The sequence below is a fragment of the Oryctolagus cuniculus genome, chromosome 13 (assembly GCF_051225735.1).
Source record: "Oryctolagus cuniculus isolate XC-2025 breed Fujian yellow rabbit chromosome 13, ASM5122573v1, whole genome shotgun sequence".
NCBI lineage: Eukaryota > Metazoa > Chordata > Mammalia > Lagomorpha > Leporidae > Oryctolagus > Oryctolagus cuniculus.
In genome coordinates, this window is record NC_142879.1 from 51,126,214 (window position 1) to 51,149,397 (window position 23,184).

The window sequence follows — 23,184 nt, forward strand, 5'->3', positions numbered from 1 at the left end:
TGGCTCTGTAAGCTATGGGACTTGTTCTGCCTGCTCACTTTTTGATGGTTCTTTTTTCCAGTCTTGCGTAGTCTCTTCACTGCAGTGATCACTACTCAACTGGAGACTTAAGGAGATCTCTTGTGTAGATCTCTGAAGCCATCTTTGTACAACTTTCTCTTCTGTTACTCTGCCCCGTGAATCTTAGTTGTCCTAACCCCTTAAACGCTCAACTCCTCCCTTACTCAGGCAGATTCTAGGCTCCATACATGTTTTTTGTCCTTGCACTGGCACTTGGAAACTCTTTGGACAATAACATGGCACAGTCATAGGGTATATATTGTCTCTCCCCAGCCCCTATCACTGTCCCATGCTGCCTTTGTCCAAAGTTTGAAACCATTGTTTCATATATTTTTTCTTTTTGTTTAAAAACGGAGGAAAAGTCCAGTCCTGAGTGAATGTTAACATCTATAGACGTCATGTTTTTATTAGCAGAATTTTTCTTGTAGATATGATCATATCATAAGTAACAAGTTTTGTATACTTTTTTCACTTAATGGTATGTTATAAAATTTTCCATGTTTTTATACACCATCAATAAAATTTAATTCTGGTTTTGAGAAAGGATGTAAAAAATATATTTAGTCATGCTAATTGATCAGTTTTTCAGTATCAAAGCATCTGATACTAAAAGTTCCCAATATCTTAATTATAGTGCTCCTGATATGGAAGAAATATTGACTGAATCGGAAAATAAATTGGACAGTGTGAGACAAAAGATACTACAGGTAGCCCAAGAGTTAGCAGGAGAAGATATGCATCAATTCCATCGAGCCATTACTACAGGTAAGTCTAGGTTCACTTCAGTGGTAGCATTTTTTTTTTAAATATTGTACTAGATTTATGTGTGAGTCGCATGAATTTTAATTTATACCTGGTGAAATTTTGGCCTTAAAAAACTGCAACTTTTAAGTAGCAACATAAAGTGAATCTTTATGTGGTGGTCCCAACAGTATGTAGAAGTGGTCATTGATCGATTTTTTAATAAGATAATTGAGAACACAGATTTACTAAGATGAACTTTGTTATTATATAGGGAGTATTAGAACACATTTCTTTTCCAATTACAAGTACATCTCACTGGTGGCTCTTAAGTTTTCATTTTATTGGATTGTGAAAGAGAATGTATCACTTAGCCAGATGACCCCAGACGACATAATGTGACTTTTTATCTGGAAATTTTAAGATCATACTGGGTTTTATGTATTCACTTAGAAAGGTTCGGAAATTACTAGGTTTTGGTGGTTGTCACCATTTTCAAATTCGTTTGAGAAATATGTAAAGTTTAATTTCTTTCCTGTTTATCCTTAACATGATCTTATTGACAGGAGAGATATCCTGTAATTCAGATATATCCTAAGATTTGCAGAAGGAGTAGGAATTGAGTTCATTTGGTATCTGCTGAATATATATGTCCTTGTTTGGTCCAAATATTTATAGTTTCAGCACTTGCTTTTTCCGAAATGTTGAGATGTCTTTTTAGTATTGATAAGAGAATGCCAGCATATATTGTCAAGTCAGGGAGTACATTTTTGGGAACTCAAATGATAACTCAAGAAGTTATGTGAGGAATTGTTATAATATGTTCCCAAAGGAGATTAGTCCTATAATTTATTGGTAAGTAACAAGTTTATTTGGTTTTGAATTAATACCACATATAATAAACATGATTTTTAAAAATTTATAATTATTTGAAAGAGGAAAGGGAGAGAAAAAGAGAGAGATAGCTTCCATTTGCTCATTCACTCCCCAAATACCCAAAAAAACTGGAGCTGGACCAGGCCATAGCCAGGAGCCAGGAGTGGGTGGCAGAGACCCAAGTTTTTGGGCCATGAGGGAATGCCTTCCCATGTACATTAGCAGGGGCCTGGATTGGAAGCAGAGTAGCCTTTATTCGAATGCAAAATGGCATGCTGGTGTTCCAAGTGGCGGCTCAATTCACTGTACCACAGTGCCTGCCCCAATAAACAATTTAATAAATTCAGTTTGTGTTGTCAAATTTGCAATCTCAAATATGGCAGATTTGGCTGAGTGGGAGAGATTAGGGGAATTGATAGAAAAAAGTTGAGATGAAAGGTAACTCAATCTTTGGAAGAAACTATATGGGAATATTATCTTGTGATTGGAAAGATTCCTTTAAAGTGACACAAGAAAGAATTAACCATTGGAAAAAAAAAACTGAATAATCAAATTTCATTAAAATAAAATTTCTACCAGAAAATATTAAAGTTTGAGAAAAATCATTTAAAGTATGCATTTTGGGTAAAAATATAAAATTGGATAAAGAATTCCTATAAATGAACAAAAACAAATAATTTTAAAAATTAGCAGAAATTGAACAAAGGCCTCAAAAAAGACTATCTAGAAGTGGCTAATAGACTTGAAAAGGTGCTCAGCATCATTATACACTAGAATATTGCAAAGTAAAACCATAGTTAGATTCTGTTCACCAGCCAGCATGACTAAATTGTGAAGACTGACAATACTACTTTAAAACTACTTGGCAGTATCTCCTTTAACCACACGTATGCCTACCCTGTGACCTAGCATTCTGCTTCCAGGTGTGTACCTAAGAAAAGTGAGGCTTATGTCACAAAGAAACACGCTCAAGAAAGCTCATAGCAGCTGTAGTCATAATACCTTTACAATTAAAAATGTCCATCAATGGGAAAATGGACTAATAAGTTATAGTATAGGAGTCCGCGCTGTGGCATAGTGGGTAAAATCACCGCCTGCACGGCAGGCATCCCGTACGGGCACCTCTTCAAGTCCCGGCTGCTCCGTTTCCAATCCAGCTGCCTGCTCATGTTCCTGGGAAAGCAGTCAAAAGCTAGTGTGCTTGGAGGGCAGTGAAGGATGGCCCAAATCCCTGGGCCTCTGCCTCCCGTGTGGGCGATCTGGAGGAAGCTCCTAGCTTAGGCCTGGCCCAGCACCAGCCATTGCAGCCATTTGGTGAGTGAACCAGCAGATGGAAGATCTTTCTGTGTCTTTGTAACTCTGCCTTTCAAATAAATAGATAAATCTTTAAAAAATAATTTTATAGTATAATTGTACAGTATAATACTACATAGCAATCTCACCGATATGTTGGGCAAAAAGCATACACAAAATGCTACCTACTGTATAGTACTTTTTATGTGAAGTTCAAGTACAGGCATGATGAATCTGGAGAGAGAAAAGGGAGGATAGTGGCTACATGGAATTGGAAGTTGAATACAGTGGTTATTGACTATAGAGGCGTGAAAGAACCTTCCAAGGTAATAGAATTGTTTTGTGTTTTGATCTGAGATCTGGGTGGGGTTACACAGGTGAACACCTGTAAGATTGAGCTATATACTTGAGACTTGTATAATTTACTACATATGAATTATAACTTTTTTTTTTAAACAAAGGGAAGTTAATGTTGACTGACGAGCTCATTCTTCCTCTTCCAGAATGGCTCTTTGTATCAGGAATTCACATTAACAGTAATTCCCGGCCGGTGCCACGGCTCACTAGGCTAATTCTCCGATGCCACCCCGGGTTCTAGTCCCAGTCGGGGCGCCAGATTCTTTCCCGGCTGCTCCTCTTCCAGTCCAGCTCTCTGCTGTGGCCCGGGAAGGCAGTGGAGGATGGCCCAAGTGCTTGGGCCCTGTACCCACATGGGAGACCAGGAGGAAGCACCTGGCTCCTGATTTCGGATCGGCGCAGTGCACCGGCTGTAGTGGCCATTTGGGGGGTGAACCAAAGACCTTTCTCTCTGTCCCTCTCTCTCACACTGTCTAACTCTGCCTGTCAAAAACAAACAAACAAAAAAAACAAAACACACACACACACAAAACACAGTAATTCCCTTCCTGTGACTGCTGTGGTGCAAATATGGGCCACATTTAGGGAAAGAGCCATCCCATTCATCTGAATAATACTTTCTGTCAAAACCCCTGGATGAAGTTTCTCTTGGGTACTCTGTCATTTCTAGTTGATTGACAGGTCAGGTAGCATTAGCAACTTCTAATTCCATTCGAGCTCTTGAAATTTTTATATTCCTCTCCTAGTGGAGATGGAGTGGGGAGGGGGTAAACTGGTGGTTAGAATCCCCAAATGACATCTTCAAGCCACAAGCATGTAAATCTTTTCAAGGGTACAGGTCAGAAATAGTGGTGTTTGTCAGTTGCTTATATGTGAGCCTTGTACTCAAATATGGGATGGCCAAACTAGAGATAGATCCATACCAGTAAACTATTTCAGACACCATGATTATCCTAAATATATATTAAGTATACATATAAAATTTTGAGGACAGCCAGGCGATGGAGTTGGTAATAGAGAAGCAAGTTGGGTCTCCTGATTTCTATAAAGTCCTTGATCTGAAGAAGCAGTACAATCCAAATGTCTTGTAGCTTTACATAGAAATCCCATTCTACAGCTTCTTCCAGGTATCCAGTTAATTTAAGTCACTAAAGATAAGAATTTGTATAACTGTCATAATCTTTATCTTTTTTTTTTCCTGTCATCTCATACTTTAGGCTTATCTTGCAAAAATTCATGGCAATGTAATATAATAAAAGCTCACCACAGTAGTCCTCACTTTTTATTAAAACCTTGTATATTTTCTTCACAGTGCAGGTGTTTATGTAATACATTTTCATGTTTAGATGACCTCTCAATTCCTTATTACTTGTTGATTAGGCTCTACTAATTGTGACAATTTAAAGTTCCTGAGATATCTGTTGGAACATCCTACATTTGTTGTTTTTGGCCCAGTAGCACTATTTTTTGTATTCTTCATTCATTAATGAGAAAAATATAAGGAAAAAATTTAAATAAGTGCAAAGACCATTTAACAAGTAGATAATCATACCTAAAGAAACCTAGAAAGCTGTAAACCGGCTTTTAGAACATAACAGAGAAATGGAGGAAAGTGAACATATCATTTAGTTATAGAGTGTTTCTTCATGCAGGAAGGAAGCACTATGCTCTTGGAAAGAGGATAGGACAGTAATAAAATAGGAATGATATTATTCAGATATTGCTGTTTTACTGTCAGTGAGGATTACTGGAAGCACAGTGCATTTGTAAGTTTTCTTTGAGGATTTCCTACTGATGAATTTAAAAAAGTAAAGATTCCTTATATATCTCACTTTTCTGTTAGAAGTATTTAAAATGTGGTTCAGTGAATTGTGGCAGTAAAGATGGTTTCTTTTTAAGGAATAAAGCAGTCAAAGAAGTATCTAGGACTTAAAAATTTGCTGATATTCTGTTTGATAAAATAAGGTTATTTATAATTAGAGTAGCATTAACAATGTGATGCTTACGAATAGCCCGCTGCTTGTAATTGTTAACTGCTTGTTTTGGTGTTCCTCCAAATAGTTGTTCTTTTGACTTGAAGATAAAACAATTCTGGCATTGAACTAAAGGAGTTTTGTGCTTTTCCTCATTAAGAATAGTGCTAATGGCATGCAGAGCATTTCCCCAAGGAATACTTGTGTGCGCTCAAACACCGAGTATCCTAATAATTGAATAACAACAGAATGTTAGGTCTGTTTTCTACACATTTCTTATCAGAGTAGATTACAGATTGTCCCAAGGGATGGTTAAAACAAATGGATAAATAATTAGTTGCTTGAAATAGATGACTTAAAATTTTTTTGTTATTGAGAAAGTAACTCCTGAAGGGAAATGTCCTCCATCTCAAAGAGAAACAACTGTTTAATTTAGTTTATATTAATGATAATGATTAAAATAGTCATGGCTTGAGACATTTTGATGCATAAACCATATTCAGACCCTAAGTAATGTTCTAATTCTTCTATTCAATAATGTGAATGATAGGTTAAGTGAGTTTTAGGGAATGGTTAGAGATATTTTTAAACTACTGTTCTTTGTGATCATGACTTTATTGGATTTTTACAATATCCCTAAATCATGGATATTATTTCTTTCACTTCACAAATGGGGAAATGGAAGCTCACAGAAATTATGTTCAAGGTTCTAAGTTAGTAAGATGTAGAAATGATTTCCTCCTGTATGGAAAGAATTTACCTATTGACTTTAGAACCTAACACCCAGTAGAGGCTTCTTCTTGCATATTTTCCTTATAAACTCAGCATACATTTTTTTTATAGCAGTTAACTTCTAAAGTGCTCTGTAATCTTCTCATGTATTGTGCTTCTTTATTGTCTGTCTTTCCTTTACTGGAATATAGACTTTACAAATATAGTCTTTACAAAGGTGTTATTTTTGTTGTTCACCTGATGTATCTGACACTTAATCCGTACTCAATAAATGAGAAAGAATAAAGCCTTTTTAAAAAAGTTTTTTTGTTGTTCAACCACAGTCTTTAACTGACAATTTGCTTTTGCAAGTTTTTATTTTACATTTTTTTTTTTGTTCCTTCCAAAAGAAAACATGCTTCCAGGAACTATTTCTTAGGCGTACTATCAGGAATTGGATGAACATTAACATTTAGGGAAGTGCTAAAGCTTGTTATATAAATACAGAGAAACTTGATACAAGTTCAGTGTATTAGCTCACTGGAAAAATGAACTAGGATCTGACTCCATATAAGATTCTGGAATGATAGTAAGAAGAATTTCTGCAACTAGAAAAGAACTGAGAAATATAGTGAAAAAATTTGTTTATGAGTTAGATAAAGAGTAGAGTACCAAAGATGTTGGTTGGTTGAAGATAAACATGTGAACAAATTTAATAAACTGCCATTTCAGTGGCTTAACAGAATAGAAATTGTTTCTTTCTCAGTTAACCAGGCTTTGTGGTGGTAGTTTGAATGTGTTCTGCCCACTTAGTCATTCCAGGTGCTAAGTCTGTTGGGACTCTACTTTTATTTGTACATAATTTGCAAGATCATCCATGACATCAATATAGAACAGACAAATTGCGGAAAAGAGTTAGAGGGTGGTGCCTGAGGATTTGAAAGTTGTAAAAGTCACTTTTGCCAAGGAAAACAAAATACATTTGTTGAATAGCTAATTTTTCTCTGAGAAATTTGGTATCCTTTTGGTTTAGTAGGGTGTCCAAGGGATATTCTTACTGATGGATTTTTATTATTTTTCTGAAAATTTTTTTAAGATTTATTTTGAAGAGTTACAGAAAGAGGGAAAGCCAGTGAAAGAGAGAGAGAGATCTTTCAACCTCTGGCTCACTCCCCCAGATGGCTGCCAATGGCCAGTGCTGGGCCAGGCTGAAGCCAGGAGCTAGGATCTTCTTTCAGATCTCTCACAAGGGTGACGGGGCCCCAACCACTTGGGCCATCCTCCACTGCTTTTTCCAGGCCATAAGCAGGGAGATTGATTGTAAGTAGAGCAGCAAGGATACTAACCAGTGCCGATATGGGATACTGGTGTGGCAGATGGTGGCTTTACCTGCTATGCTACAATGCCAGTCCCAATATTCTTTTGATTTGAAACAATAGTTGTTTAATTTTTTACTAAGACTTATTTTGGAAAATCAGAGTTTGAAAGAGTGACAGAGACATAGAGACAGAGATCTTCTGTCTGCTGGTTCACTCCCCAGATGGACACAACTGCCAGGGCTGGGCAGAAGCTTATTCCAGGTCTCCACGTGGATGAAGGGGCCCAAACATTTGGGCCATCCTCTGCTGCTTTTGCAGGCCATTAGCAGGGAGTTGGATTGGAAGTATAGGAGTTGGGACACAAACTGACACTTATATGGATGCCAGCGTTGCAGGCAGCAGCTTATCCTGCTATACCACAATGCTGGCCCTAAAGTAAATCTTCAAAAAAAAAAAAAAAAGGGAGCGAGCCAGCACTGTGAAGTACTAGGTTAAACTTCTGCCTATGGTGCTGGAACCCCATTTGGGTGCTGTTTCGGGTCCCATCTGTTCCACTTCCAATCCAGCTCCTTGCTGATGGCTTTGGAGGGCTGCAGAGGATGACCCAAGTGCTTGGGCCCCTGCAACTACATACGAGACCCAGAAGAAGCTCCTGGCTCCTGGCTTCAGACCTGCCCAGCTCTGGCCATTGCAGCCATTTGGGGATTGAGCCACGAGATGGAAGACCTTTCTCTCAGGCTCTGTAACTCTACCTCTCAAATAAATACATAAATCTTAAAAAAAAAAAAAAAAAAAGAAAAAAAAAAGAAAGAAAAATCAGGGAAAGAGGTCTTCCATCCACTTGTTCAGTCCCTAGCCAGACTGGAGCCAAGATCCTGTTCCTCGTCTCCCATGTAGGTGGCAGGTGCTCCCATCATGCACTGTTTTTTTTTTTTTTTAAGATTTTATTTATTTATTTGAAAGAGTTACACAGAGAGAGGAGAGGCAGAGAGAGCAAGAGAGAGAGAGAGGTCTTCCATCCGATGGGTTCACTCCCCAATTGGCTGCAACGGCCGGAGCTGTGCTGATCCAAAGCCAGGAGCCAGGAGCTTCCTCTGGTTCTCCCACATGGGAGCAGGGGCCCAAGGACGTGGGTCACCTTCCACTGCTTTCCCAGGCTGAGCAGAGAGCTGGATTGAAGTGGAGCAGCTGGGTCTCGAACCAGCACCCATATGGGATGCCAGTGCTTCAGGTCAGGGCTTTAACCAGCTGCGCCACAGCGCTGACCCCGCATCATGTACTGTTTTCCCAGGTCATTAGCAGGGAGTTAGATAGGAAGAGGAACAGCCAGGACACAAACCCAAATGGAATACCAGTGTAGCAAGTAGCAGCTTTATCTGCTACACCACAGCACTAGTTGTCTAATTTAAAAGGAATTTTATAATTGAAAGGGTACTTAGAGAACATAACAGTCTTGCTACCTCATTTTGTAAATGAGATTTGTTATGGTATTAAACTGGAATCTGACTTGATTTATCTACACTGATACATTTCCTGCTGGACCATGCTTTCTTTCTGGTAGTCTAGTGCTTTATACTATAAATATTTTCTCCAAAGCCAAAGGATTATTCTTAAAGATTTCAGATCCTATGTCTACTTAAATGCTTTTATTCTTCTTAAAATTACCTAGCTCGTGAGTAAGCAGATATAGTTTAAAGTTTTTGTCAACTGTGAGATGATTCAGCAAACATTTTCATGACTCATGACTTTCATTAAATCACAGTTTTTAAGTAAGTGTGTATGTCATATTGATGACCATGAGAAATCCTTTCCATGGGCATTTTCTGGGGTATAAAAATACAATTTGTGAGCATTCTTCCTAGATGAATGTCTGGTACACATTACTTAGACTGTCTAAGCATGTGAGGGCTTTCAGTCCAGTTTCTCTTCATCACTGAGCATTCCTATTGCTTTTCTGAAATTCTACGTTGGGAACATAGAAGAGATAGTTTCTTCCTCTGTTTTAGATATATTGTATTAAAAGAGGTTCTTATTCCTTGACAAACTGCATCTTAATGTATCATGCCTACATGTGATTAAATACATAGTTTGCTATTCCTTCTTAGCCAACCACAAAGTATCATAAAACATGTTGAGCTAGGATAATATTTCAAAATAATAAGGACCTCTTTTAACTGTGAACTACAATCAAAATGAATTGAAAAGGCACCAAAAAACACTGTTTAATGAAGTTATAAAATACTGCCTAACAAAAATTAGGGCTGGCACCGTGGCTTACTTGGTTGATCCTCCGCCTGCGGCACTGGCATCCCATATGGGCGCCGGGTTCTAGTCCCGGTTGCTCCTTTTCCTGTCCATCTCTCTGCTGTGGCCCGGGAAGGCACTGGAGGATGGCCCAAGTGCTTGGGCCCCTGCACCCACGTGGGAGACCAGGAGGAAGCACCTGGCTCCTGGCTTCAGGTCAGCACAGCGCCGGCCATGGTGGCCATTTGGGAGGTGAACCAACGGAAGGAAGACCTTTCTCTCTCTCTCTTTCTCATTGTCTAACTCTACCTGTCAAATAAAAAAAATTAATTAAAAAATTAATGAGTCATTCTTATTTTAATTATTCTTCCATCTGTTAAAATCAACAAAGTTACAGTGCTGTTGTATGATTAATTGATTAATGCATTCTATATAAAGCTGCAATATAGGTAGTTGCCTGTTGTTTGCCAGTGAGGAAATTGGAGTGCAATAAAGTTAATAAACTTACCTACTTCACACCACTAGTACAAGACTAAATTGGTTGTTGAACCTAGAATGTCCCTATTTTAAGTTTGTGCTTTCTGTTGTACCATTGTCATATTTTATTTGGAGAGAGACTAGAGGTAAGGTAAGGAGACCATGGTGATCATTCTCGGTGTGCACTGGGTGAGGCCTCAAGCTTGTTGCCAGCAGTGGGATAGAGAAAAAATGGCATATTTTAGAAGTGCCCTTTTTGTTGTTTTGTTGTTGTTGTTGTTGTTGTTTGTTTAAGGGTAGGGCAAGGGGAATAGTCCAGGAAAGCCTTTAGATTTCTGGTTTGGCCAGCTTGATGAAGGGGAACATTATTTGTCAACAGAAGAAAGCAGGAAAGGTGGAAGGAACTTTGGATCTGACTAATTGGAAATTATGGGCCATCCTGGTAGCTGCTAGGCAACTTGACATGGGTTTGGAGAACTCAGGATGCAAGTCTACTCAGCAGTGACAGTCTTGGAGTCCGCAGTTTATGAATTGTAGTTGAATTTACAGACATGAATAAGGACTGTGCAGGGAGAGTGTAGAGGGAGAAAAAAGCGGAAAACTCGGAACCTTAACTAAAGGAAGTAGAATATTTAGTGGATAAGATCCCTCAGTAATCAAGAGAGGGTGAAATCAACATGAAAGGAAATTGACAGGCTTATATAAGGGGAGGACTCCCCTTTTGGGTTTTTGTTTGTTTGTTTGTTTTTGTTTTTTGTTTTTTGTTTTTTTTTTGAGAAATGCAGTTCAGCATGAGCACAGAGGTAGGGAATTGAGGAAATTGTTAAGTAACTTCTATATCACATGCACAGAAAGAGGGGTGAGCTGATGAGATGGTTTGGAAAGGATGGAAGACTGGAGATTGAAGAATGACTCTGAGGGGATAGTTGTTTGGCTTAGTAGTTGAAAGATATTATCTTTCAATTCCATTTTTTCACAGACTTTAAGTACCTGGAAATGTTCTTTATATTTCTTAATGCTGTAACCTTGAACAAAGTATACAACCTGTTTGAGTTACAGCTGTCTCACTTTTAATACAGTAATAGTAATATTTACCTCCTAGATTGTTTTGAAAATTAAATGAAAGAAGTCAATTTCTTATTTTGTTTGGCACATAGCCATTAATAAATATTTGTTTTTTTTTCAGGAATTTAGCAAAGTTGATCTGTAACATTGTGCTACATTCTAAAATTTATTTTCATTTGGATAAGAATTCAGTTAAATTCTTTTACTCAACATACACTCATCAGTGCTAAAGTTTATTTTACTCTGGGTGGTATATAAGTGCATACACTTTACAAAGCTAAGACTTAAAGAGGTACTGGTTTTCAATGTATAATTCATGTGTTTGAAAGTTGATTTTTGGCAGAGTGGACTATGAATAAAATGAACATATCCTATTTTAACATTTCAGTTATCTGGTGAAAATAACTTGTTTAAAATTTCAGTGGTATTCCTAGAAAGTTATAAATGCAATTTAAAAACTGAGATATTTATATACTATAAAATTAATTCTTTTAAATTGAACAGTTCATTTGTTTTTAGTATATTCACAGGATTTTATCCTTATCACTACCTAACTTCAGAATATTTTCATCATCCACAAAAAAAATCTCCTAACCATTAACAACTATTCCTTTTCCCCTTCCTTCTAATACCCACATCCCTTGACAACTACTAATCTACTTTCTGACTGTATGGCTTTGTCTAGTGTGAACATCTCTTATAAATAGAATTACACAATATGTGGATTTTTTTGTGTTTGGCTTCTTTCACATAACATAATGTTTTCAAGGTTCATCATCAAGAGAGTACTTCAAAAGGTTGGTGGAAATATAGAATTAAAAGATAACGTGCGGGAGGCTGGCATTGTGGCACAGCTAGTAAAGCTACTGAATGTGACACTAGCATTTCTTACGGGTGCTGGTTTGAATCCTGGCTGATCCACTTCTGATCCAGCCCTCTGCTAATGGCTTGAGAAAAGCAGCAGAAGATGACCCACATGCTTGGGTCCCTGCTTCCCTGTGGGAGACCTGGAACAAGCTCTTGGCTCCGGCCTGGCCCAGCACTGGCCTTTGCAGCTATCTGGAGAGTAAACTAGCACGTGGAAGATCTCTCTTTGTGTGTCTCCCTGTCTCTCTGTAACTCTGATTTTCAAATAAACAAATCTTTAAAAGAAAGAAAAAAGATAATGTACATTTCCATGAATTTTTTGAAAACCTCTTGTGTGTCAAAGCACTTATCTTTTTTTAATTAAAGATTTATTTATTTGAAAGGCAGAGTTGCAAAGAGAGAGAGAAGGAGAGACAGAGATCTTTCATCTGCCGGTTCACTCCCTAAATGGCCACATCAGTCTGCACTGGGCCAGACAGGAGCTTCTTCCAGGTCTCCCACGTGGGTGCAGGGGCCCAGGCACTTGGGCCGTCTTCTGCTTTCCCAGGCACATTAGCAGGGAGCTGAATCAGAAATGGAGCAGCCAGGACTCAAACCAGCACTCATATGGGATGCTGGCGCTGTGGGCAGCAGCTTAACCCACTACGCCACAACGCCACTGCTGTTTCATTCCTTTTTATGACTGGATCATCTTCCATTGTGCAGATAATGCCATATTTTGATTTTTGATCAGTTGATGGATGTTTGGTTTATTTACACTTTGGGGTTATTGTAAATAATGCTGCTGTTAACCTTTGCCTACAAGCCTTTATGTGAGCATATGCTTTCAGTTCTATTGGATGTAGCGCAGAAAAGCTGAATCATGTGATAAACAAGTTTCTAAAACATCAAAAACTTGGGAACAAAGTTTCATCTGTTTACCTTTATGTATAGTTTTTGGTGGAGAGTTGGACTGGATGTATACTTAAATGTTTTACAAATAGCCAGAAGTCTTTAATTGAGTTTTCCAGTATATGTTCTAACAGGTGAGCGAGGAGAAAAATAACAAATTACATAAAAGCAGCCCACGAACTTCTCTCTTCCTGGCAGCTGATTCTGTAAATAATTCTAATTGGATTTCGTCCAAGGCAAAGGCAGAGGGGAAGGCATTGTTTGATGGAGTACAGCAGTAGGTTGAAAATTTTCACCTTGGGGATTATTCAATGAAAATAGCGGATGTCCTTTTCATTAAGTCGAAACATAACTTGTTTAAAAATCCTTTTACCTACATATGACAAAAAATGCTTTTCAGTGTTTGGGGCCAGATGTCCTTGAACTTTTTTATAGTATAGCATGAAATTTCTGGGGAGCAGAAGTGGCCACATCATCTCTGAAGTAATTCTCATCAAACACATCCCAAGAGTAACTTACATAATAGCTTTAGAAATACTTGAAAATTTAACATTTCACAGTCACTAATATTTAATAGAGTCTGAGACTATAAATTTTGTTCTGTATTTTTTCCCATTTAAGAAAAAGAGAGCCTCTAATTCTGCACTTTGTCCCTTTGAGCTCTATCTTATAGGAATATCTTTTTTTTCAAAGATTTTATTTATTTACTTGAGGCAGAGTTAGAGAGAGGGACAGAGAATAAAGAACTTCTATCTGTTGGTTTACTCCCCAAATGGCTGCAATGGGTGGAGCTGGGCTGATCCAGAGCCAGGAGCCAGGAGCTTCTTCCGGTCTCCCATGTGGTTGTAGAGGTCCAACACTTGGGCCATCTTCCACAGCTTTCCTAGGCTATAAACAGATTGGTAGATTGGAAGGGGAGCAGCTGGGACTCCAGCTGGTGCCCATGTGGGATACCAGCACCACTGGCCGAGGCTTAGTCTACTGTGCCACAGCACTGGCCCCAAGAATCTTTCTTAATGAACTCAAATCTGAGGTACTATAAATTAGAGAGTTCTGAATGTTTGAATACCAAATTTTTAAACATTTTTGTCAGGGCACTTACAGTTACATAAAACTAGTGAAGAGGAATTGGGGAAGATTATTAGAAGCAATATACTAAACATTTCAGTGTCTTTTCTACACAAAGTATTGGGGATGAGGCAAGGAGCAAAGTTGTCGGGACATGGTCCCTGCTCTGAGTGTTTCTGGGGTAAGGTGGGCAATTAGACAGTTGTTTTTAAAGCAGAGCACAAGTTTCATGGACTGGGAATGGGTGCTGCTGTGATTGGGGGTGTATCAAAACATTTCAACTTTTTCTATAGATAGAAAAAGATGTGAGAAAGGTCTTCACAGGCATACAGTAGCATGGAATCCTGAAAGTATGTAATATGTTTGAGAGAGCATAAGGTTAAAGCATGGGGAAAAGCTGAACAGAGAAGCTAGCGGGGAAAAAAGGCGAGAAAAAATGAATGTGTTTTGTGCTCGCTTAGGCAGTACACCTACTAAAATTGGAACGATACAGAGAAGATTAGCATGGCCCCTGCGCAAGGATGACACGCAAATTCGTGACGCGTTCCATATTTAAAGAAAAAAGTGTGTTTTGTATGCAGCTGAATGTAAATAAGCAAGTAACCTGGAAATGGCATGAGCTTTTGAATTATAGAAAATTTTTTATCATTATTTACTAAACAAGTTGGGTGAATTTTCTAACTTCTCTAAGCCTTAATTTGTTCATTCATTAAAAATAGTAATAAGGCCAGATAAGGTTATAATGAGTACTGAAAAAAAATGGATGTAAAGTATGTGATATATTCTTACATAGTAGACACTTAAGATTTAGGGTAGATGCTGTTTGTTTAATAAAGTTCTTTAAGCAGTTTTTGAACATGCAAGTGTAGAAATGGAGCTAAGTTGAGAATACAGACTATAGAGTTGAAATGCCTTGCTTATTAAATAATTGTGAATTTCAGAGTTCAGCAATGGGAAGGGAAAACTATTAAAAAGTCAAAAAGCAAACTAATATTTTTTAAACTATGACTGATTCTGAATGAATGTTAATAAAGATGATAATTATAGGAAAACATATGACAAAATATCCTTTCTAAATGAAGAAAGATCCAGATTCATTACTTTTTTTTTTAAGATTTATTTATTTATTTGAAAGAGTTACACAGAGAGAGAAGGAGAGGTGAGAGAGAGGGAGAGGTCTTCCATCCACTGGTTCACTCCCCAGTTGGCAGCAATGGCCAGAGCTGGGCTGATCCAAAACCAGGAGCCAGGAGCATCTTCAGGGTTTCCCACACAGGTGCAGGGACCCCAAGGACTTGGGGCATCTTCTGCCGCTTTCCCAGGCCACAACAAAGAGCTAGAATGGAAGTGGAGCAGCCAGGACTCAAACTGGCACCTATATGGGATACCGGCACCACAGGTGCTGGTCTTACCCGCTGTGCCACAGTGCTGGCCCCCAGACTCATTACTTTTAAAAAGTAGTTTTAAACATGAGTCAATTCGAAAGTAGGTTTTTTTTTTTTTTTTTGACAGGCAGAGTGGACAGTGAGAGAGAGAGAAAGAGAAAAAGGTCTTCCTTTGCCGTTGGTTCACCCTCCAATGGCCGCCACGGCCGGCGCACTGCTGCCGGCGCACCGCGCTGATCCGATGGCAGGAGCCAGGTACTTATCCTGGTCTCCCATGGTGTGCAGGGCCCAAGCACTTGGGCCATCCTCCACTGCACTCCCGGGCCACAGCAGAGAGCTGGCCTGGAAGAGGGGCAACCGGGACAGAATCCAGCGCCCCGACTGGGACTAGAACCCCGTGTGCTGGCGCCGCAAGGCGGAGGATTAGCCTAGTGAGCCGAGGCGCCGGCGAAAGTAGTTTTAATGACAATATTGTGAAACGTGATTTTTGGTTAGCAAAATCAACTAAGTACAGTCCATATCCAAGCCATTTAATTTGTAAAACAAAGTACTGGATGCCATGATCTCTGTGGTACTTTCCAAGTTAGGGGTAATGAACTTTTCTTCCTCCTGAATTGTCAAAAAAAAAAAAAAGACTCCCTCTTAATGAAACTAAATTATATGGCAACCAAACAAGAATGCTTTGCTTCTAGAACAGAAGTTGCTGGGAAAAAAAAGTATCTGTTGCTAAAATGCTTGTGGTCTTTTTAATAACCTCATGTGAAATAATATTAAATTCAATGAATAGAATAAACAACACTAGGGGGATCTACCTTTTTTTTTACTAAATGTGGCTCTAGAGTTAATACCATTTTGTAAAGTATTTTTGCCACTTTCAAAAGTTGAACCAGTAAAAGCATGACCTCATAAAAATTGGTATAAGTAGGCAATGCCTTGATCTTTCATCTCATCAGATCAATAGAAATATTTGGTCTTGGATTCTTTAGACAAATGCTTATAGAACATGCTAAACACAAGATTTATTTTAAATTAAAATACAGCTTATCAAAACTTGCAGCATGGCACACAAGCAGTATTAATGGGGAAACTTATAATTATTCCATTAAAAAAAAACTGCAATATAACATTACTGTACCTAACATAGAATCTACCATTTAGCTATCTTGAAGTAGACAGTTTTGTGTTATTAAGCACATTCACAGTTTTGTAGTCATCAGCACCATCCCTCTTCAGAACTTTTTCACCTTCCCAACATAAAACCTTTACCCATTGTATTTTGTTTTTTTCAAAACAGGAATTTTTCTATTTATTAAATAAATGTTCTTCTAGAATATAATTTAATTACTAAACCCATATAATTTTTTAAATGGATGTAGCTCATTTAATCATGTTTTTGTGCCTGTTGTAAAAAGGGATTTATTAGGCACTAGGAATCATCAAACTTATTGCTTGGTGACATCCTTGAGCTTTACGTGGCACAAAGGCCTATGAAAATTCATGTCTACCACCTTTTTTTTTTTTTTTTTTTTTTTGGACAGGACGAGTTAGTGAGATAGAAAGGTCTTCCTTCCATTGGTTCACCCCCCAAATGGCCGCCACGGCCAGCGTGCTGTGCCGATCCGAAGCCAGGAGCCAGGTGCTTCCTCCTGGTCTCCCATGCGGGTGCAGGGCCCAAGCACTTGGGCCATCCTCCACTGCACTCCTGGGCCACAGCAGAGAGCTGGACTGGAAGAGGAGCAGCCGGGACAGAATCTGGCACCCCAACCAGGATTAGAACCCGGAGTGCCGGTGTGGCAGGCGGAGAATTAGCCTAGTGAGCCTCGCCGCTGGCCCATGTGTACCACCTTAATTGGTAATAGTCTTAGTTTTTGTGCTCATTTCTTTTGCCACCCTACATAGCAGAAGCACTTTGCTACTTGTATTTGAAACTTTTTTTTTCTTAATTTGTTTTTATTTATTTGAAAGGCAGAGATGGAGATTTTCCATCTTCTGGTTCACCATCTAAGTGCCCACAACAGCTGAAGCTGAGCTAGTCCAAAGCCAGGAGCCTGAAATTCAATCCAGGCCTCCCATATGGATGTCAGGCCCCAAGCACTTGAGCCATCATCGCCTGCTGCCTTCCAGGATGTGCATTCATGGGAAGCTGGAATGAGAAGTGGAGCTGGGACTTTATCCCAGCACTCTGATATGGGATACAGGCATCCTAAATAGTGTCTTAACTGCTCTACTAAATGCCTGTGCCTATCTGTTTGATTCTAATGTTTAAAACAGTGCTGTTTTTATTCAACGTGCTTCGGAAATGTAAGCCAACCATAATAATTTGAGAAGGGTTCATACCTTGAAATATTGAAATAATGATTTATACTAATTGTAGGAAATATACTATGGGGTACCCAGTACAAGATCAGGTAGACACATTGGTTCAGGCAATTGGTGAGGGAGGAGACTGGTGCAGGAAGATCACATGGTGATCCAGGAAGCAGAGAGACAGTGAGTACACTCCGCCTTCACACCTGTAAAGGGTTCAGTCATATGGGCTCTACCCCAACAACCTGATCCAGTCTTACCTCTTTCTGAGACTCAATCTTTAGACTCCATCATTCAATGAAATTCCATCCTTATTCAATTAACATAAGACTTTGAGGATCAGTACTTTTAATACTTAGGCCTTGAGGGCTACCCAGATTATTTTCCAAACCTTACTATGTGTCTGTTTTATAAATGTAACTTTTTGTTAGTTATGATATGATTACAGGCTGAGTTGAAACTGATGATGTAGCCAGCGCCGCTCACTAGGCTAATCCTCCGCCTGCCGCACCAGCATTCCAGGTTCTAGTCCCGGTTGGGGTGCCGGTTCTGTCCCGGTTGCTCCTCTTCCAGTCCAGCTCTCTGCTGTGGCCTGGGAAGACACTGGAGGATGGCCCAACTGCTTGGGCCTTGCACCCGCATGGGAGACCAGGAGGAAACACCTGGCTCCTGCCTTTGGATCGGCACAGCACGCTGGCCGTAGCGGCCATTTGGGGGGTGAACCAAGGAAGGGAAGACCTCTCTCTCTCTCTCTCTAACTCTGTCAAAAAAAAGAAACTGATGATGTAGGTGGAGTGAAATTAAGTAAGGTTTTATTAGCCTTGTTAATGATGTGCTGTGTATTCTTTTTATTTATTTATTTATTTCACAGGTAGTTATAGAGAGAGAGACAGAGAGAAAGGTCTTCTTTCCGTTGGTTTACTCCCCAAATGGCCGCTACAGCCGGCACTACGCCGATCCGAAGCCAGGAGCCAGGTGCTTCCTCCTGGTCTCCCATGCGGGTGCAAGGCCCAAGCACTTGGGCCATCCTCCACTGCCTTCCCAGGCCACAGCAGAGAGCTGGACTGGAAGAGGAGCAACTGGGATTAGAACCCAGCGCCCATATGGGATGCCGGCGCCGCAGGCAGAGGATTAACCAAGTGAGCCACGGCCCCAATCTGCTCTGTATTCTAACAGCCGTGAGAAGTGTTTAAGCTCTAAAAAGGGGAGTGATGTGGTAAATAGTCCGCAAAGAATGGATGAGAAGAGATCAGGAGTGGATGAAGGGAAGGCGAGGAGGCATTTAGGATTAGGAAAATTTAGGATTAGGATTAGGGCCAAGTTTGTAAAGCAGATTGTGAGTTCATTGTTGGATGAATTGATTTTGAGGTTGCTCTGATAGGGATATCAAGTGAGCATTTGGATATATGCAGAAAATATCATCAAATATGTTGAAGGCTGCAAAGACTAAGATGAAAAAATGTCCATTCAACTTACTTAGTATGGTAACTGTAATAAGGGATGTTTGGGTATATAGCTGGGCTCAAACTAGATTGAAGTAGGCTGAGAAGTGTGAGATGAAGTTATTGAAAAATTGTTGCCAGTTACTTCAAGAAAATTTGCTCTGAATGGGAGGAGTGGCATGGGTAATAGTTGAAAATAAAGATGGGTTCAGTGGGTAGGAGAGATCCAAACATGTTTCCATGTTGACCATAAGCATCTAACAGAGAACACCAAATGTGGTACCCAGGACAATGGAGGGAGAATCCACGTTTAGCTTCCTACTGGATTTGGATCTCAATCCCGAGCCTAGTAGTGACTGGCTTCAGAAGATAGAATATCTCCTCTAGGTGTAAGGAGTGAAGGGGAAGTAATTTTCCTAATTCTCTATTGTGTTCATCAGGTTCTAAACAAGAAACTTAACAGGGAATTTAAATTAATGTTAAATTCCCAGTAGTTTAACAGGGAACATTTAACCTAGGAATTACCAACTTTGTAGAGGGTATATAGCAAGGGAGTGAGAGCTCTATAAAGAGTACAGGAGTACCAGGTGGAATGTGCAGCCATGTTTGTGAGGGCTGAGCAGAGCACCCAAGGAAGTAACAAGACCCAGACCTCCCCAGAGAGGTGCAGTCATGGCTCACTGGATGGCAGAGACATTGACTAAGGTGTTGCTCTGATTAGAGCTAAATCTGAAGCTGTCCATAAGGAGGTGCCATGCTGTGGAATTCCCTGCTGACTCAGTTGGCTTACTGAAAGCCACTTCTAGGAATGCAAAGGAAGCTGCCCTCAGGGACTTGCCACATACTGCTGGCAATCTAAAGCCTTACAGGTAGAGGGTACCAGGTGCTCAAAGGATAGTAAAAGCCAGTGCCCTCTTGTTTCTTAGCAGCCTTCTAAGTGCAGGACAGCCAGCAGCTGGTGTTGGAAAAATGTTTTAAGGGTCTACCTCTAATATCAGAGGTAATGGAGCTGAGAGTTAATTGACAAGTAGTGTACCTATTATTAGTCTCATTAGTGAAGGAGACTAGTTCACAAAATGAGATAATTATAAAAATATTTTTATCAGATTGATGTTTTATTAAACTCTGCCTTGTTAGTGTTTAATTTCTCAGCATAAAACTGGTTTATTAAGCTAATTGTCCTTTTCTGTCAGTGTCGTCTTCTGTGCTGAAGGCACCTATTTTCCCATCTACACTTTGGTATCATTTACAACTTAAAATGAGTCAGGATATTTTGGTTTAGTTAAGGTTCCTCTTATCACTATCAACACCAGTTCATCTGTTTCCCTTTGTATCCTTTGACCCTTAAATTTATTTGATGTGATGATACTACAGCTCTTAGCTTTCCTACACTGTTGCTGCCAAACCGGATTTGAAGGGTCAGGTAATGGAAGATTGTCTAGTAGGAATCTGTCATAAAAAGCATTAGACAGCTTAAATGCTGAGGATCTGATTAAGCTCTGTGTTTTCTTTCCTTTATCAGAAATTTCATTCACTTCTTGCTATTTTTACAACAAAGCCTTCAAAAAGGCTGTTTCTTAACCTGACAGTACTGATATATATATATATATATATTTTTTTTTTTTTAAGATTCACTTTATTGAAAAATAGAAGAGGAGAGACAGTTTATCCATCTGTTGCTTCACTTCCTAAAGTGCCACAATAGCTGTGACTGGGCATGGTGGAAGCCAGGGACCCAGAACTTCATTTGGGTCTCCACATAAGTGTCAGGGGCCCATCTTCTACTACCTTCCTAGATGCATTAGCAGAGAGCTGGGTAAGAAAGCAGAGCAGCCCAGACATGAACCAGCTCCCTAATATGAGATACCAGCATTCCAGGAGTCAGCTTAATTAATCTGTGCCACAACACTGGCCCCATGATATTGATTTTTTTAAGAATTACTTAATCCCTTTGTGTATGAGTTTGTAGATTGATGCATAATAAAATAATATCGAAAATTTTCAGTATAGAATTTAGTTGTTGGAGCTGGCATTGTGGTGTTGTGGGTTAAGCCCCCCCGCAGTGCTGGCAACCATGAGTGCTGGTTCAGGTCCTGGCTTCTCCACTTCCAGTCTAGCAGCCTCCTAATGTGCCTAGGAAAGCAGTGGAGAATGGCTGAAGTCCTTGATCCCCTGTACCCATGTGGGAGACCTGGATGCAGCTCCTGGCTCCTGGCTTTGGCCTGGTCCAGCCCTGGCCATAGTGGCCAGTTGAGGAGTGAACCAGTGGATAGAAAACTCTCTCTCCATTTCTCTAACTCTGCCCTTCAAATAAATAAAATAAATTTTAAAAAATGTAGTTGTTTTAAATGAAAAGTTTGATCTTACCAAAGTTTAATTCAGCGTGAAGTTTTTTGGAATTTGCATCTGGTACAGATTTATATTTCTTAGCTTTTTATTTTTCTGAACTAAAAAGCTAAAGCAGAAAGGAGTTTTCTGTGTACCTTGGATCCACTTTGAAGTATGAAGAGAAATTTTATATTTTGCCATTTTTTATGTTTATTTAAAATGTTTTTACCTATTAAAATTTTAAGAAAGAGTCAAGAGATCCTTAGTTTTACATTCATTTGATTGAATTATTGTTCTGTTTGCCATTTAAGAAAACAAAAGATCTGAATTCCTGTTAAAGCTTATATGAATTTATTTTTCTCAAAATCTTCGACATTTCTCAGTAGGCAAAAGTAGGTTTTTTTTAACACTGACTCATGAAGTTAAAAAGAGAAACTGAATTATTTATATGCAAGCTGTCAAGAAAATGTTCAGTGCTAATTTCCTTCATCTATCCCCAAGGGATTCTCTGTGCTCTAAGTATCTAGTTTTGGCTGGCTATATAGTAGGCATCCATTCAGCTTTTGTTGAGCTGGGTGATATATCAATTAGAAGTTTTTTTATTATATTCTTAGTGATTTAGGACTTGTAATTTTCTTTGTTGATTTTTCAGGATTGCAGGAATATGTGGAAGCTGTCTCTTTCCAGCACTTCATCAAAACACGATCATTAATCAGTATGGATGAAATTAATAAACAGTTGATATTTACAACTGAAGACAATGGGAAAGAAAACAAGACTGTGAGAATTTAAAATCATATTTCACATTTATTGCATATTTCATGTAATAGCATAATCATTATAAGAGAGTTATGGGTTAGTAATGCTAAGATTCAGATGAGAATGTTCTTTTTAAAGTGTGGTTTCATAGATTCTCAACTAGGAATGTAGTCTTTTTAAATATTTTGGTTAGTGGATAGAAGAACAAGAACAACCTTGGGTATATTGGAGGAAGTAGTACTTTTTACCTCTAAAGCATTATTGAGTGATAACTCTCTAAGTTTATTTTTTATTTTATCATATTTTTTCAGTGTGCTCTTTAAAACTATTGTATTTAATCCTTTCATTAGCCTTTTGAATGAAAAATTGTCCCATTTTATAAAAAGAAACAGGCTTTTAAATATTTTTAGTAACTTTTCAAAAGCCACACAAGTAGTAAGAATTTGAAACCAGGTGTTTTGAATGTAAGCCTGTGCCCTTGTCCACTCTACTAGCGCCTCTCAACATGTGCTGTTGGGATCCATTGCATCAGGTACCTACCTCAAAGGATTGTTTTAGAGGATTTGACTTAAAGGTTTTTAATTAGGCAGTATATAGCACTTGACACATGTGCACTCAGGAGTTCATTGTTATAAAGAAGTTGCTACATAGTGAGAGCTGTTAATCACTTTTAAATGCTTGAATCTGAAATTTATGAAGCTCCTCTGAATGAAAAAAAAAAAAGAGAAGCTTTTGCAGTTTGACTTTTAAATATGCAATTTTTTTTCCTCCTGGATTTCAAGATAACAGCATTCAGTTAACAAGATAGACTGTTTTGAATTTTTGTACATTTTTTTAAACATCATTCAAACATGCAGGTTAGGTAGGCAGGATGTGGAAGAAGCTTCAAAAACAAAATTTTCTTTTTTTTTCCAAAAATTTATTTATTTATTTGAAAGTAAGAGTTACAGATAGAGTGGGAGAGACAGAGAATCTTCCATCTGCTGGTTCACTCCCCAAATGGCTGCAACAGCCAGGGTTG

The 23,184-nt window shown here is 38.9% G+C and overlaps 1 protein-coding gene and 1 non-coding gene across 3 annotated transcripts in view; both read left to right on the forward strand.

The window, feature by feature from the left end:
- Nucleotides 1-23,184, forward strand: part of TSNAX (translin associated factor X) — a 40,010-nt gene that overhangs the window by 12,012 nt on the left and 4,814 nt on the right. For both annotated transcript variants that reach the window (XR_016218990.1, XM_002717369.6), the window contains exons 4-5: nucleotides 695-825; nucleotides 22,057-22,184. Coding sequence is in view for 1 of the 2 variants with exons in the window: in XM_002717369.6 (XP_002717415.1) it covers nucleotides 695-825; nucleotides 22,057-22,184 (259 nt within the window). In the remaining variant the exon portion in view is untranslated. The remainder of the gene's footprint in view (nucleotides 1-694; nucleotides 826-22,056; nucleotides 22,185-23,184) is intronic.
- On the forward strand, nucleotides 14,392-14,498 carry LOC127483668 (U6 spliceosomal RNA). The gene has a single exon (XR_007910090.1). It is a non-coding gene; the product is annotated as a U6 spliceosomal RNA (small nuclear RNA).